Source organism: Carassius carassius, chromosome 23 (assembly GCF_963082965.1).
Source record: "Carassius carassius chromosome 23, fCarCar2.1, whole genome shotgun sequence".
Lineage (NCBI taxonomy): Eukaryota > Metazoa > Chordata > Actinopteri > Cypriniformes > Cyprinidae > Carassius > Carassius carassius.
In genome coordinates this window covers 7,804,601-7,821,704 of record NC_081777.1, presented here as the reverse complement: position 1 = coordinate 7,821,704, position 17,104 = coordinate 7,804,601, and the positions used below count along the sequence as shown (strand labels likewise).

Genomic DNA, 17,104 nt, shown 5'->3' with positions numbered 1-17,104 from the left:
AAACTGATACAGTGTTAGATTTTCACTGTTCCACTGAATATTTAAGTAACCCGACTGAGACTGTCCTCTCAGGTCAAGTCCCGAGATAACCCTTTTGTCTATACACTTTAAAACACAATTACATTTAGAGATTTTCTTTTTTCCATGGTAAACCCCTTTCAGAAAGCTCATTCTTATTGTTCAAAACAAACATTTCGGTCATTTTCAAAAACATTAGAGAAATCAGTTTAAACAAGAAGGGATGGTTTAAAGCAGAGGGGTCAGCGGAGCCCGCAGTGGAGGGCAGAGGTGTGAAGTGACAGTCAGCACATCTGGTCACATCAATAATGCAGAGAGCTTTAAACGGCAGTTTGTCACTTATTGAGTGCTGCCTGCTGAAATCTACACTGACACCCAAGCTGCTGCCAAGGGAACTCTACCAAATGAGAGTCGGATGGAGGGAGGGGGACAGAGAGGAGGAGAGGAGCACCAGACAACGAGAGGGGAGGAAAGAGGACAAACAGAAACATCAAACTTTTGTCTGACGAACACGCTGAAAGATCATACAATAGATTCAGAGGTTTGAATATCCAAAAGTTTATTTAGAAAAAAAAGCACATTTTTATACAACTTAAACAAAAAAAGGTTCAAATGACAAATGACTTTGTGTCTTTCCTTTGACTAGACAATCTCTCATAATGATGCTAAACATTTCGAATCAAAAAGATATACTGTTCCTCAAATGCAAAACACTTAATTTGCTCAAACACTTTAAGATGGTCAATGAGAGTTGAGCTCACAGGGGAGCTGGTGTGTGAGTGTCCAGGAGTCCTGTACTTGAACAGATACATGTAAGATTTATTTCCCAGTGATGAGTGGGTTTCTCAGCACCACGATGACTGAATCGCCTCTCAGGAACATCTTTGAGATGTATCGATCCTTGTTCACTGGCTTTGACTTTTTCTTGCCCTTGCCACTCTTGGGCACCTCTGTCCACATTTCTTTGACATTCTCTAGAACCATGTTACAATGCCTGAAAATCCAGAGGAGAGAAAAACAGTGAGCACCTAAATTATAAAAACTATGATTTTTTTTACCACTTTTATCTAAATATGACCCCATATATTTTTCAGTAGCTGTTTATCTACAGCTGAATTAAAAGCATGTGTCTTTTCCTTCTGACCGTGATAAATCTGAATTTTAATCCTTTCGGAGGTGACAGAAATCATAAATTATATGTTAATATTATTAATAATATTATATTAATTGCAGCGTGAAGTACAATTATAATCAGATTTAAAAAATGTGAATGTGATGGCATCACTTGAGAATCTTGCTGTGCATTTTGTAGGCAAGAGAGCATGTCATAGGTTTACTAAAAGTGACGGAAAGCACTTACATAGCAATAAATTGGGGATGTTTTATGCAAATTAATAACCTTGGGAGTGCACTCACTCATTTAGATCACTCACACAATTCATTAACTTTAGAATAAGGCAAAGTACAAATCCTTGTAAATACATGCTGTGAATTGAGATTACATTTTCCTGCATGTACAAATCTGAAATAATCCACACAATTATTATTGAATGAGATCCACTATCTTTGCAAGCTTTTGTGTGTGTTAAAGGAACAGTGTATTAACATCGGCAGAAACTAAAGCTAGTGTGCATGCAACTAAAGCTAGTGTATAGTTACAACAACGTGTATCATAACTCGAAGACATCAGGTACCTGTCGAATGCTTTGACTCTGCCCAGCAGCTTCTTGTTGTTGCGGCAGTTGATGAGAACCTGTGTGTTGTTCTTCACAGACTGGGTGAGCACTGAGAGCGGACCCGTGTTAAACTCTTCCTCCTCTCGCTTCTGGAGCTCCTCTGGGGTCATCTCAGATTTGGGCTTGTTTAACAAACTCCTGATCAAGAGAAAAAAGGAATGAATTTCGAGAGTGGAAAATGTCTGAATGAAGAGCTGAGACGAATATCTAACGTTACAGGTACTAGTTATGAAGAATTTATACCTAAAATACCACAAATCTAAAAGCTTTCTTTCATGTTTAATGAAATATCGATAAACATTAACGTTAAACACAACAGCAAATTAATAGTATAACGATTCTGGAAAAAAATGCACAAATAACAACAAAAACACTTACAAAGCAAACACAAAGATTGTATGTATAACGTTGTTCACTTAAAGAGGAGACTCCTAGTAAATAATACAATAGAAGGTGCATTGTGGCTGCTAACATTAGCATTAGTCTGCTAAGTGACTTCTTCAGCGGTCACAACACTACAAAGTAACTATTTATGTCTCGGCAGTATCGCTCAAACACTTAAAATGAGATACGGTGTGCAGAAGAGTTAACTTACATGTTTTAGCAGGTTTCGGCGTTTCAACTGTCTTTAGTGAAATGAGAGCAGCTACACACAGGCGCTTCACGTTTCCTCGACGATAAAGTCACTTCCGGATCTGTGCCGCCTTACTCAGCAGTAAGTTCCGGTTCCGGTTTTCACCCGCGATGTAAATTTATCAACATGTTCCCTTTCATAGGTCACTTCGATGCTGCGGTGACGTCACCGTATGGGAACACCTCTCGGTGTGACGAATGTCTGAAGCCCTATACCATCCCGCCAATCCTATTGGCTAAATAGCGATTGGCACCGCCCTACGCATGCATACGCATCGTATACCTGGGTGCCGCGCGCTATTTTACTCAGATTTCATTTCCTTCAGGAAAGCGAATCATCTGTGCCCTAAGGAAACCATCTCGCGTTCTCAGCGTTTTTTTCTTCGAGCAGTGTTCAACTCCTCTTCGCGGACGCGATGAGTTAACGAAAGGTAAGAGCCGTATAATGGGTTTATCACGGGGAGGCACTCATGAAAGGTTCGTTTAGCAGCCTCTCTACAAGTTCTCTCTGTGATAGCCTGCGGCTACAGTTTTGCGCTCTGGAGTGTATTTTCTATAGGTCGCCTCGCGTCTAACCCCCACCGTTACGCTTCTGCGGTCGCCGAGATGCCGCACGAGGTGGTGGTTTGGGGCGATGTGTGCGTCTTGGACTATGAATACAGCGATGCGCTGGAGTTTTTTCCACTTTGCTCGCTCTCCCCCACTCGAGTGTGTTAATCAGCAGATTTGCTTTTACAAACTATGTTTGTCCACCGCGGCTTCGGACTCAGAGTAGGCTCTGGCCAGCACATGCGGTTCTCTCCCTCCGAGCGGACAGGAGAAACACGCCTCCCCTTCCTCAATGAGCTGTTGAATGTGGTTACCCGTGTGGTGGATAAACTACCCCCCCCCCCCAACCCCCCTAGGCACCTCGAGCATCATTGGATTGAGCTATCACTTGAGCGCCCCCTCAGACACTCTGCACAATCCAGCCTTCAGAGTTTGAGGGACGGCACTAGAGGCTGACAAAGACGGCCAGTTTATGACGGCTCACGCGGCTGCCGCGTTCTCGCTAGCAGCGTGGCCCGATGTTTATCTTGTTGGATTAAATCCTGCCGTGGAAACGCTTCAGGATTATACACAATGAAACGCAGCGACTTTGACACATGCGCTTCCCTTCCTGTTCGTCAGGGACTGTGCCCTCCATTAGAAAGCGCTTTTGGACCACTAATGCACATCCAACCCTCTCACTGCAGTCCCAATGCTCTAACACTGACTGTCTCGCAGCAAAGGCACCTCGAGCATCATTGGATCGAGCTATCACTTGAGCGCCCCCTCAGACACTCTGCACAATCCAGCCTTCAGAGTTTGAGGGACGGCACAAGAGGCTGACTAAGACGGCCTGTTTATGACGGCTCACACAGCTGCCGTAATCACTCTAGCGGCTTGGCCTGATGTTCATTTTGTTGGATTTAATTCTGCCGTGGATACGCTTCAGGATTAGACACAATGAAACGTGTCACTCAAGATGAGCAAAATCAAGATGTTAACGGTAAAGTCTATTCTGTCTCAGATTCAACCAAACAGTTGGTTTGTCACGATCGATCTGAAGGATGCATATTTTCATATTCAGATCATCAAGAGACACAGGAAGTTCCTCAGATTCGCTTTAGAGGGCAAAGCGTATCAATACTGTGTTCTTCTTTCGGCTTAGCCTTGGCTCATCGAGTATTTTCGAAACGCATGGACGCAGTTCTGGCCCCATTGCGGCTCCAGGGCGTTCGTGTATTGAATTACCTGGACGATTGGCTGGTGTTAGCACAATCGCAGACTCAGGCACACTCCCATCGGGATCTTGTGCTGAATCATCTAAACAGCCTGGGCTTATGCACGAATTTCTAGAAGAGTGTTTTAATTCCCTCTCAGCGGATAACCTTCTGGGAATAGACTTGGACTCTCGCGCGATGACAGCAAGACTATCTCTCCCGCGCACTCAGTCTCTCGCGTCATGCGTGCGTCACTTCAAAGTGGGTCGCACAGTGACGGTGAGTTTGTGCCTCAGACTTTTAGGTCTAATGGCAGCGGCATCCCCTGTAATCCGTCTGGGCTTACTTCATATGCGCCCTTTTCAGTGGTGGACGCCAAGCTGGAAAATTTCACCCCGTTCTCTTCTGCATCTGACGATTTCGGTGACACGGAGGTGTGTTATGTCAATAAGACAATGGATGTCAACCGGATTCCTTCTAGCTGGAGTTTGGCTGGGGATTTGTGCTTCCCGAGAGACTGTCACGACGGACGCGTCTTTGACTGGTAGGGGAGCTGTTTGTCAAGGGCGCCCAGCTCACGGAGTATGGACGGCGCACAACGCAGTTGGCATATAAACAGGTTGGAATTACTGGTGGTTTTTCTACCTCTCCAGTATTTCTCGAATCTGCTGATCGGCCGTCATGTAGTACTCAGGTCAGACAACATAGCGGTTGTGTCGTATCTGAATCATCAAGGAGGATTACGCTCTCGCCCCCTGTGCAGGCTGGCGAGAAATATTCTTCTTTGGTCTCAGAACAGATTTCTGTCGATCCGAGCGGTTCATGTCCCCGGACGTTTGAACTTCGGAGTGGATTTGCTATCCAGACAGACTCTGGAGCAGGGGGAATGGAGGTTGCACCCCCAAACGGTGAGCCTTTTATGGCAAATATTTGGAGAAGCAAGAGTGGACTTATTCTCGTCGAGCATGACTACGCATTGCCCGCTGTGGTTCTCCCTATGCCCTCCATCGCCCCTAGGCTTGGATGCGTTAGCTCACAATTGGCCCAGAACCAGCTTGTATGCTTTTCCCCCGATTCATCTAATTCCAGCGGTGTTATCCAGGATACGGCTGGACAGAGTGGAGCAGCTGCTGATGGTGTCTCCGTGGTGGCCCACACAGCCGTGGTTTGCGGACCTGGTCAGTCTGTTAGCGGGCTCTCCATGGGAGATTCCCCTCAGACAGGACTTACTATCGCAAGCACAGGGAATGATTTGGCACCCAAGGCCAGATCTATGGAAGCTGTGGGCATGGCCTCTGAGCGGAGTGAGTTAATATGTCCCGGTCTTTCTGTTGAAACCTCCGAGACTATAATGAATTCTAGGGCAGCTTCTACGAGACGCTTATATGCTTTCAAATGGAAACTGTTTACGACCTGGTGTGGAATTCGTAATATGGATCCGGTTTACTGCCCAGTAGCTTCAGTACTGGAGTTCCTTCAAGACCGTTTCTCTGATGGAGTAACGCCAGCCACTCTGAAAGTTTATGTGGCAGCCATTTCAGCTAACCACGTATATATAGATGGTGCTTCAGTGGGCCGTCATCCGCTGGTCTCTCGTTTTATACAGGGTGCGCGACGGCTGAAGCCTTTCCGCCCTGTGCGAGTTCCTTCATGGGATTTATCCATTGTGTTGCAAGGTTTATCAGGGCATCCGTTTGAGCCCTCTGAAACTATACTGGATAAAATCCTGACTTTAAAGACAGTTCTTCTTGTGGCTTCCCAGCAAACATTGGTCCGACGGCGACGTCGTGTCCCCGGCCAAAAATAGTCGCGGTAGGACGGCATAAATCGGTGAAAATATGTAACACAGAACATTTCCTAAAAATGCATTCAGATACGTTTGTACATGTCTATAGTTCTGTGGGGTTGCATGTATAATTGTAACTTTGACTTTTAGCTGCGTGTAGTTCAATATTTACCCATGTTGTGAATCGGTTGTGAGAGGACGTCACTATTTGACATCTTTTACACGTGCATTACACGTCCATTGTGACCCTCTATGAACTCCTTGTGGAATATGCAAAAGCTGTGCTTACACCTTGATTAATACTGAAATAATTAAAGTGCACCAAGTAGTTTTTAAGAGGTTGTGAATAGACGTCCACTGACGTCTTTTACACGTCTCGTCACGGTTGTGAAAAGACTCCAAGCAAGACTAACAGGGAAAAAAAAATTTTTTATACAAAGTAAATATATTTACTATATCTTGTTTAAATAAGTTATAATCACAAACCGCCCAGTGTGGTCAAGTGATTGCCATGCTACAATTTAGTCATAATTTCAACCTGTTTTATGTATTCGTTGTTATTATTTTTATGGAATCTATGCATATACATGTAAAACAGATATATATCCGCTCACCATTTCGGTCTGAGTTGTATGTAATTGCCAAAACGGTGCTGCCAAGATGTAGACACAAAACATAGTAATATATTTCGTGATATTACAAAATCCTTTTTTCATCCTTTGTATTTGTAATGTCTATGAATCTTTTGTGAATTGTATTTTTTTTGGTAGACTATCCCTTATCTACTGCCTTGCTTTACTCTGAGTTTACTGTATTATTTTATTTATTTTGTGCTTGATTCTGTATCCCCTGTGCATTTTGTTAAATAAAAAAAAAAAGTCAAAAAAAAAAAGTCAAAAAAAAAAAGAAAATTACAAAATCCCGCGATAGGATAGATTATCTCGCGAGATCTCTGGAACATCCAGCAGGCAACCATGAGGAGAGGACTCGAAGAGCACTCGAGGAGGGAGATGTATCGATATATATTATATAAAATCTACTGTTGGGTAAGTACATTTTGTATTATTTAATTAACGTGCTTGAGTTTTACTTGTTTGACACGAAGGAACCGAGAGAAATGATGCCCACGTTGTCAACTGAAATTCACTGAGTATGGCTAAAATTCGCTAACGTTAGTAAGCTAAAAGTTACTTATATTGATGTAATTTCTATTGGTACGCTTTAATTAATTATTCGAGGGACATCACAGCCCTCCTGTCTTATCAGAAATGTCCTGTTCACTTTCTCACAGTTACACACCCAGTTAAGAGTGTTTCTCAACGGCAACACATTAAAACACAACATCTTTTATACAATAAAAATAAAATCTAATGCATGTTGATTGCCTTTTTCTAATGTTTCATTCATGATTCATTCATCTTGTTCCAAGGTTTTTTTTTGTTTTTGTTTTTTTTTGCTGTAGACCATAAAGATATTTTGAAAATAAGTGCATGTCATTTATCTCAAATTTTTTATTTTATTTATTTTAAAAATAAATATACTCTCTTCCCTCAGCTGCTGTGAAGAGGTAGAGTCTCTGAGACTGATGCAGCGATGGCAGAACACCTGAAGCTTGCTCCAGGAAGAGCTGAGGGTGGAGGTTACAAGAAATGAGCCAAACTACTGTAATGTGTTTAAGGGATAACAGTTAGTTCACCCAAAAATGAAAATAGTCATAATTTTATCACCCTCATGTTACGATCATAATCATTTTTCCTACAATGGCAGTTAATGGATTGTGAGATCTGCTTGGTTACAAATATTCTTCCAAATACAACCCCTGGCAAAAAGTATGGAATCACCCCTCTCAGAAGATGTTCATTCAAATGTTTAATTGTGTAGAGCAAAAACCAAGCACATATATGCCACAAAACAATTTTCACTCAACAAAACAATATTCTGGCTGTATAAAACACTTAAAAAAAACAACAAAGAAAGATAACTATAGTCAATTACAACTGTTTTTACAGATCAAACAGAGGAAAAAAATATGGAATCACACAAATCTGAGGAAAATTATATGGAATCACCAAATAAAAACACTACTAGTACTTTGTTGCACTACCTCTGGCTTTTATAACAGCTTGAATTCTCTGAGGCATGGATTTAACTAATGACAAACAGTATACTTCATCAATCTGTCTCCAGCTTTGTCTTATTGCAGTTGCCAGATCAGCTTTGCAGGTTGGAGCCTTGTGGACCATTTTCTTTAATTTCCACCACAGATTTTCAATTGGATTGAGGTCCGGACTATTTGCAGGCCATGCCATTGACATTATATGTCTTTCCTGTAGAAATGTTTTCACAGATTTTGCCCTATGGCATGATGCATTATCATCCTGAAAAATGATGCTACCATCAACAAACATCCTTTCAATTGATGGAATAAGAAAAGTGTCCAAAATCTCAACATAAACTTGTGCATTTGTAGAAGATGTAATGACTGTCATCTCTCCCATACCTTTACCTGACATACAACCCCATATCATTAATGATTGTGGAAATTTGCATGTTTTCTTCAGGCAGTTGTCTTTATAAATTTCATTGGAACGGCACCAAACAAAAGTTCCAGCATCATCACCCTGGCCAATGCAGATTCGTGATTCATCACTGAATATAACTCTCATCCAGTCATCCACAGTCCAAGATTGTCTTTCTTTAGCCGACTGAAACCTTGTTTTTTTCTGTTTAGATGTTAATGATGGTTTTCGTTTGGCTTTTCTGTATGTAAATCCCATTTCTTTTAGGCGATTTCTTACAGTCCGGTCACAGACATGAACTCCACTTTCTGCCCATTTGTTCCTCATTTGTTTTGTTGTGCATTTTCTGTTTTCAATGCATATTGCTTTAAGTTTTCTGTCTTGGCGCTTTGATGTCTTTCTTGGTCTACCAGTACGCTTCCCTTTTACAACCTTTCCATTTGATTTGTACTTGGTCCAGATTTTAGACACAGCTGACTGGGAACAACCAGAATCTTTTGCAAAATTCTGTGAAGATTTACCTTCTTTGAGAAGTTTGATAAGCCTCTCCTTTGTTTCAACTGACATCTCTCGTGTTGGAGCCATGAGTTATGTCAATCATCTTGGTTCAACACATCACTAATGTGCGCAAGCACTCGTTTGTAACTGCAGACTAATTAGTTGTAATCAGATACAGGTGTTTGTTTTACAAATGCAAAGTGCATGGTGATTCCATATAATTTTCCTCAGATTTGTGTGATTCCATATTTTTTTCCTCTGTTTGATCTGTAAAAACAGTTGTAATTGACTATAGCTATCTTTCTTTGTTGTTTTTGTAAGTGTTTTATACAGCCAGAATATTGTTTTGTTGAGTGAAAATTGTTTTGTGGCATATATGTGCTTGGTTTTTGCTCTACACAATTAAACATTTGAATGAACATCTTCTGAGAGGGGTGATTCCATACTTTTTGACAGGGGTTGTATCTTTGTGTTTATAAGACAACTGTGTAAGGCAATGACAAGATTAATAAAGACATGATAAAAAGAAACCATCTTTTAACATTTTAGTCGAAAACACATGAACGCATTCTCAGAAATGTAATATTTGAATTCATGTCGGTTCTATACAGTTTAACATCATTTAAACCACTTTGATTTTATAAATAGCAATGATTTCAAACATATTTTATGATGAGGGTCTTCTATGTTTTATGATTTTCTTGTCACATGAAAACAATGGCTCCTGCAAGGTGGTTATGCCACGTTCAAATAGAATATTCTTAATATTATATTATTTATATGATTAAAGTATTTAAAAATAAATAAATAATGGACTTCAAGATTGAGTATTTCTGCACTTTTTATTCAGTGATGACCCTCATTAAATCATATTTCTGACGAAAATGGTAGGCCTGTAAACTTATTTCAGAAATCCAAAATGGATACAAAGATTACATTGAAAAACTAATTTTTTAAATAGATTTTTATCATCTTGAAGATTCTTATTTGTCATTGACCCAGTAAAGCAAACGTGAAAACAATATCGTCAGAACATAGAAAGGTATACAGGTTTGAAACATGAGGGTGAGTAAATAACAGAATTTCCCCTTTATATAATAATTCAGTATTTTGTAATTGGTATTTTAGTGTGGTTAGCAGATGCTAAACTGTTTAAAAACAATAAAATGTGCTAAATCAGAGCATGCTTCTTTTTTGCATATGTCCACAAATAATGTGTTATTGTTTGTGATGTACACTTGATTAAGATGTTTTATGGACGTTCATGTCTGTCTGGACCGATCTAGAACTTTTGTCAAGATGTGTTAAACCTCAAGACACAATGTTACACAATGGGTGTGTGATTATTTTATATGCAGGCTTATATATACATACACTTAAACTATGCAGCAACGCATTTAAACATTTAAACGACGATGTCCAGAAATCGACGCATTTGGACGTCCAGAAGACGACTCATTTAGACGTCCAGGAGACGTGCAGAAAAGACGTGCAGTTCACGTCCAGAAAAGACATCGGTTCAACTTTCATTTTGGAACTATTTTTCAACCATGACGGGACGTGTCGGATGGATGTCTTTTCAACGGTCAAAAGACGTCCAAATGTTTGCTGGGTTTATCCTCCTTCTAGAGAGTTGGGGATTTACAGGCTCTTACTGTTTCGCCCTCGTGCATGGATTTTGCACCAGGCTCTGTGAAAATATTGCTGCGACTGAGGCCTAATTTTGTCCCTAAGGTCGCTTCGAACCCTTTTCGCTTTCAACAAGTGGTCTTGGAGGCTTTACCCCCTGCAGAGGCGGGGTCAGGAGATCTGAGTCTTTGCCCTGTCAGAACGCTGAAGACTTATGTTGATCTAACAGCCCCATGGTGTGAGTCCGACCAGCTTTGTCTGTTAGGACACAAAATAGAGGCCATGCTGTCACAAAGCAGCACATGTCCCATTGGCTCGGTTATGTATGTAACCACGGTTCCCTGAATAGGGAACGAGATGCTGCGGTCCCGGCCGTTCCGTACCTTGATAGCATTTCTTCAGTTCATGAAATCTGAGCAAAATAGCGCGCGGCACTCAGGTATACGATGCGTACGCATGCGTAGGGTGGTGCCAAGCGCTATTTGGCCAATAGGATTGGCGGGATGGTATAGGGTTTCAGACATTCGTCACACCGAGAGGTGTTCCCATATGGTGACGTCACCGCAGCATCAAAGTGACCTATAAAAGGGAACCGTGGTTACATCCAGTAACCGAGATGTTTTTAGGGTTTATATAGAATTGTATTAGGTTAATTATAATTAATAATGTCATTTAAACTAATATTAAGAATGTATGATATTCTGTATTTGATAGCCTACAGAAATATAAAATGCAATTTACAACAATAATAATAATAACTTAGTTCAAAAGTGAGGTAATTTTATTTTTCTGACGTACACTGCCGTTCAGACGTTTGGGATCAGTAAGATTTTTTTAATTTATTTTAATAGAGTCTCTAATGCTAATTAAGGCTGTATTTATTTGATTGAAAATACAGGGGGAAAAACAGCAATATTGTAAAATATTATTGCGATTTCTAATTTTGGTTTCCTATTTTCATCAACCATTACTCCAGTCTTCAGTGTCACGTGATCCTTCAGAAATCTTTCTAATAAGCTGATTCACTAATAGTATATTGTAACACTATATATATATATATAAATCACTAACACTAAATTATATATAAAATCAAAGAATCCTGACTTCTGAAGGATCATGTGACACTGAAAACTAGAGTAATGATGCTGAAAATTCAGTATTTCTTCACAGGAATAAATTATATTTTAAAGTAGGTCAACACAGAAAACTTATTTTAAATGGCAATAATATTTCTACATTTTATTAAATATTATATTATCTTTAGATATATTATATCAATACAAATAGTCATATCAAATAGTTAATCAAAATATGTATTGGTAATAAAGTGTGTGTGTGTGTGTGTGTGTATGTGTGTGTTCTCTGAGACACTATATGCTTTTAATGCTTTGTTACTTTTACAATATTATGCTGTCATGAAACGGAGCAGCCTGATGTGATCTCCCTCATTGACGTATTCATGTATCGATAACAGAAGCATGTGTCTGGCCTCTTAGCCGTGGTGTGGGGTAATATTCATGGGGCAGGGGTCAGGTGTGTAGACCAACAGACATCTCTTTGTTATGTGTGATGACTGACAGGGAAGACGGCTGTATGATGAGGTGAGTTTGTGAGACAGACAAAGATGTGTGTCTGTACAGCGCTTAGACTCCAGGGGATTGGCTTACTGCTTAGAGACAGGCGGGCGCCCACGAGCCACTATCCCACCCATGTGATTTCACAGGGTGGTGAGTTCGCTCAGGATAATAGCACCCTATAGTGTGGAGATTTGAGGATCATGTCTGTGGAATTGGTTTACAAAGCTTAACTATGGTTGAGAAATGCACACCGAGCCCAGAGTCTTTCAAGTACATCGGCTTATGTTTTCACCTCTCCAGATCACTTCCTTCCTCCCGGACTGGATTCTCTCTCGACTTCCACCAAGCATCTTTAGACTCTTACAAGCGCTCTTTACTAACAGAAACCAGAGCATGGAATCTAACCATGATCAAAGTTGTTCAAGGAGAGCGGCTGCGCTGAAAACCTCTTTCAGTCTGTGTGTGGGTTTATTTAGCTATATTTGGGGACAGTGTGTGCCAAGAAGTTAATTATATTTGATAAGACCTCCATTTATGCATAAACAAAACATACACTACTAGTCAAAGCTAAACAGGTCTTTAACAGTAAAAACAGTTTTCTTAAAAAATAAAAAAAACTTAATTATTGAACTTTTAAATAGTAAATATTTTTACATTCAATAAATTACATTCATAGTTTGTAAGATTTCTCAAAACTGCCCTTTGTAGATATTTGTAGAGAAAAAAATTATTAAATAACACTAAGAAGAAAGAAGATATATATATATATATATATATATATATATATATATATATATATATATATATATATATATATATATATATATATATATAAATATTATTAATAACAAAAATTATAATTAATAATAATAATAAAAGTTAATTAATAATAACAGTTAATTAATTGTAGTGTAAATTAAATGTCTGGCATGTCCATTTAGATATAGTCCAAACTTTTTTTTTTATTAATATTAGATTTTATTAATATTAGTTTAATATATATATACAGTACAGACCAAAAGTTTGGACACCTTCTCATTCAAAGAGTTTTCTTTATTTTCATGACTATGAAAATTGTAGAGTCACACTGAAGGCATCAAGGGCTATTTGACCAAGAAGGAGAGTAATGGGGTGCTGCGCCAGATGACCTGGCCTCCACAGTCACCGGACCTGAACCCAATCGAGATGGTTTAGGGGTGAGCTGGACCGCAGACAGAAGGCAAAAGGGCCAACAAGTGCTAAGCATCTCTACTTTGAAGAACCTAGAATATGACATATTTTCAGTTGTTTCACACTTTTTTGTTTTGTATATAATTCCATATATAATTCCACATGTGTTAATTCATAGTTTTGATGCTTTCAGTGTGAATCTACAATTTTCATAGTCATGAAAATAAAGAAAACTCTTTGAATGAGAAGGTGTGTCCAAACTTTTGGTCTGTACTGTATATATATATATATATTAAATTAAATTAAATTTATGCATTTAGCAGACGCTTTTATCCAAAGCGACTTACAGTGCATTCAGGCTATCAATTTTAACCTATCATTGCTTTGGCTTCACTAATAGAAGCCAGTTATTTCATTTTATTTTTATTAGTTGCACAATTTTATGAGTTGCATAAATCAAAATGCCTGTTTTGAATTTTGAAAGTTTGACGACCTAAGTAAGTGTGTGTGTGTGTGTGTGTGTGTGTGTGTGTGTGTGTGTGTGTGTGTGTGTGTGTGTGTGTGTGTGTGTGTGTGTGTGTGTGTGTGTGTGTGTGTGTGTGTGTGTGGTCTTACACATGTGTCAATGGACTCCCAGCTTTAGGGGATCATGTGGAGAAGATTTATATCTCAGCTGTTTTATTTGCAGGATGTTCATAGTGTGATGGAGGTGTAGAAACCATTATTCATACCTGTCAAAAATATGATGATATTTATAACACAAATGAAAGGAAAATAGTATCAACTTACAGCTTGCTTTGGGCGTCTCTACACCTGTCTGTATGTTAACCTCTCAAATTCTCTCTTCATTTCCGCCTCTTATTGCCCTGCAGACAAATTCTATAATTACTCAGCAAATATTACGGTTATCTTTTGCATCAGAGATCATAGTTTGCCAATAGTTTTTCAGTTAGGTTACAGAGAAGCTGTCCTGAGAGGCGTCTTTACACGTCTGTGTGTTCCTGATCTTCTCAGGTTATATTGAGAGGTGAAGTGAAGTTCACCAGTGTTTAGTGTAATGTAATGTGTATGATTGTAGGCTGCAGTAAATGTTTACTGTGTATTCTACATTTTTGCCAATTTAAGTCAAAAATATGCTTTTCCACTTTATTTGTTTACTTGTTACATTGTAAGTCTAGGAATATTTCATCCTCTAGAAGTGCCTCTAGAAGCTTGCATTCTACAAGTGAACATCGTTTGATTGTGTCGTCCCAAGGAAGCACAAAATCACTTTCACAGACCTTTACATTAAATCAGGGGTGCATGGGGAACGTTGATCCTGGAGGGCCTGTGTCCCTGCAGAGTTGAGCTCCAACCCTAATCAAGCACACCTGAACAAGCTAGTCAAGGTCTTCAGGATACAGGTAGGTTTTTTTCATCTTTATTTGACCCTCTAACTCAAGCACTCTCTATTCTAATTCTATTCTTTAAACAAACAAACTTGCCAATTTTAGACTTACACATTAATTAACTAACCAAAAAAACTAACACTAATGGTAGAACTAGCAACTTCTTTTTTATTTAGTATACAATTAACCAAACGCAAAAAAGAATTCTAACACTAGCGTGCTCTTTTATTTTACTATTCTGTCTGTTTTCTTTTTAATTATTATATAATTTTTCAAAGAAAAGCTTGCTAAATGTACTGCGTTAAGCTAACAGAGACTTGTTATAACCCTTATCATTGCTTTTTTGTTGATTTTGATTGCTTCCATTGTCCTCATTTGTAAGTTGATTTGGATAAAAGTGTCTGCTAAATGACTAAATGTAAGAATGAAAAATAGCAAAAGATTTACTCACCCTCAGCCCGTCCAAGTTTGTTTCTTCATCATTGCAGATTTGGAGAAATTTAGCATTACATCACTTGCTCACAGTGAATGGGTGCCGTCAGAATGAGAGTCCAAACAGCTGATAAAAACATAACAATAATCCAGAAGTAATCAACATGACTCCAGTCCATCCATTAATGTCTTGCGAAGGGAAAAGCTAAGTGTTTGTAATTAGTAAATTCATTATTACAAAGTTTTAAACTTTAATCCATTGCCCCTGGCCAAAATATGATACTTCTATCCATAATATTGCTTTCTCTAGTGAAAAAAAAAAACTGGTCTCATCTGAATCAGGAGAGTAATATGCACAGACAGAGCAGTGAGAGGACAACAGGGCATGGACTTTTTCACTGGCCAGAATCTTTAACTTCATTAATTGATTTTGTTAATATCATGTTATTATGCATAATTTACAGATTTTACAATAGTAAGTACATGTAACATGTTTAACAAGGACATCGTAAAAAAAATTTTTTACCCCATTTATTCACTGTAAATGATTCTTGACTTTATTTTAGATTTTCTAAAATTTGAATCAGGATTTCATATTTCAAAGCACTTACGTTTTCATTTTTTATCAACTCAATAACAAATAAAAATGAACAGAATGAATATAAATTTATTTGAATCACATATTTGGAAAATGGCAGAGACTTGGTGGCTTGGAGAGGGCATGTAAGGTCTGCTCATCAGCTCTTTCCGTGAGGTGAAATCTGTACTCACTAACTGGTTTCCTTGGTTCAAGGGCAGCACATTTTATCGAGCTCACTCAGTTACCGCAACTTGTACAAATGTGAAAAATCACTTGTGTCTATTTGAAGTGGTGTAATCTGATGAAAGTGATTTTTTTTTCTAGTGCGTTGTGGTTGAATTCTCTCTTTCTCTTTGAATTTCCTCTATCATCTCTTTTTATCTCTCCCCTCCTCAGCCATTTGAAAAAGGAGATCCACTTCATTACTGAGCTGAGGCTGTGATCGCACTCTCGAGACCCTCAGACATTGTGTGTGTGTGTGTGTGTGTGTGTGTGTGTGTGTTTGGGAGACAGAAGGGGAGAAAGATTTGAAATACAAAGCATTGTATAGTGTTTTCAGATTTGTTTTATAAATTTGAAGCTACACCTGTTTAATCATATTGTTATGTAACACACATATAAACCATTTCATAAAATATCACATAACATGTGAAATCATAGGCCCGTTGACATTATAAATTCCATAAATTGTGTATCTCTGTATTGTTTAAAAAATAGATGATGTATTCATTCAGGATGAGTTTAAGAAGGCGGTATGTGACTGAGCTCCCAATTTTTCAAAACTCTGCTTTGCATTTTAGGGGGTTTCATCGGTTCTGTCCTTTATAAATAAAGCATATTACAAAATAAAAATTATTAACATTTTAAAAATGTTAAAGTAGTTTTATATATTTGTGTGTGTGCACATATAGGTTCAGTCATTGAGTCTTGCAGATGTGAACTAAAAATTTAATAAGATAAAAGAAACCTACTGAAACGAATAAAATGATAACTTATCAAAACATTGTTGCGTACAATTTTTTAATATGTGGAAAAAAATATATACTAATTTGCAGTCGCAGTGGGAAATTATTTTATTATACAATTAATAAACAATTAATATTCATGAACAACAAAGGACTGTTGCTCCAAAAAGTTTATTTCCTTTAAGTGGATACATGTTTGGGCAAAAACAAAATTACAGGCCAAGACCTGCAGGATGTGTAAAGCTAATGCATTGTATGAAATAGTCACACAATCAGGATTATGTGAGTGGCTATAAATGCTGAACAATACGAAGACACCTGACATATGGAAAAGTCCGGACAGAATCATGCAGTTAAGCTTTTTGCATTGTACATGCCTCCCAAACTACTTGGCATTAAAAAACAAAACGAAACAAAAAACTTGTTCT

General features: G+C 38.5%; 1 protein-coding gene across 1 annotated transcript; it reads right to left on the bottom strand.

Annotated features, from left to right (window-relative positions):
- Window positions 1-560: 560 nt before the first annotated feature.
- Window positions 561-2,496, bottom strand: snrpd2 (small nuclear ribonucleoprotein D2 polypeptide). The gene is made up of 3 exons (XM_059507097.1): window positions 2,350-2,496; window positions 1,713-1,892; window positions 561-1,012 (listed from the first exon to the last, which is right to left on the bottom strand). Coding segments are annotated over exons 1-3 (357 nt in total). The 5' UTR covers window positions 2,352-2,496; the 3' UTR covers window positions 561-837.
- Between the last annotated feature and the right edge of the window lie 14,608 nt (window positions 2,497-17,104).

Bases quoted from the DNA above. Each gene is read 5' to 3' on its own strand.
- snrpd2 (XM_059507097.1), bottom strand. The intron at 1,013-1,712 runs GTACCTGATGTC...CTGGATTTTCAG, and splicing joins AGAGTCAAAGCATTCGACAG to GCATTGTAACATGGTTCTAG.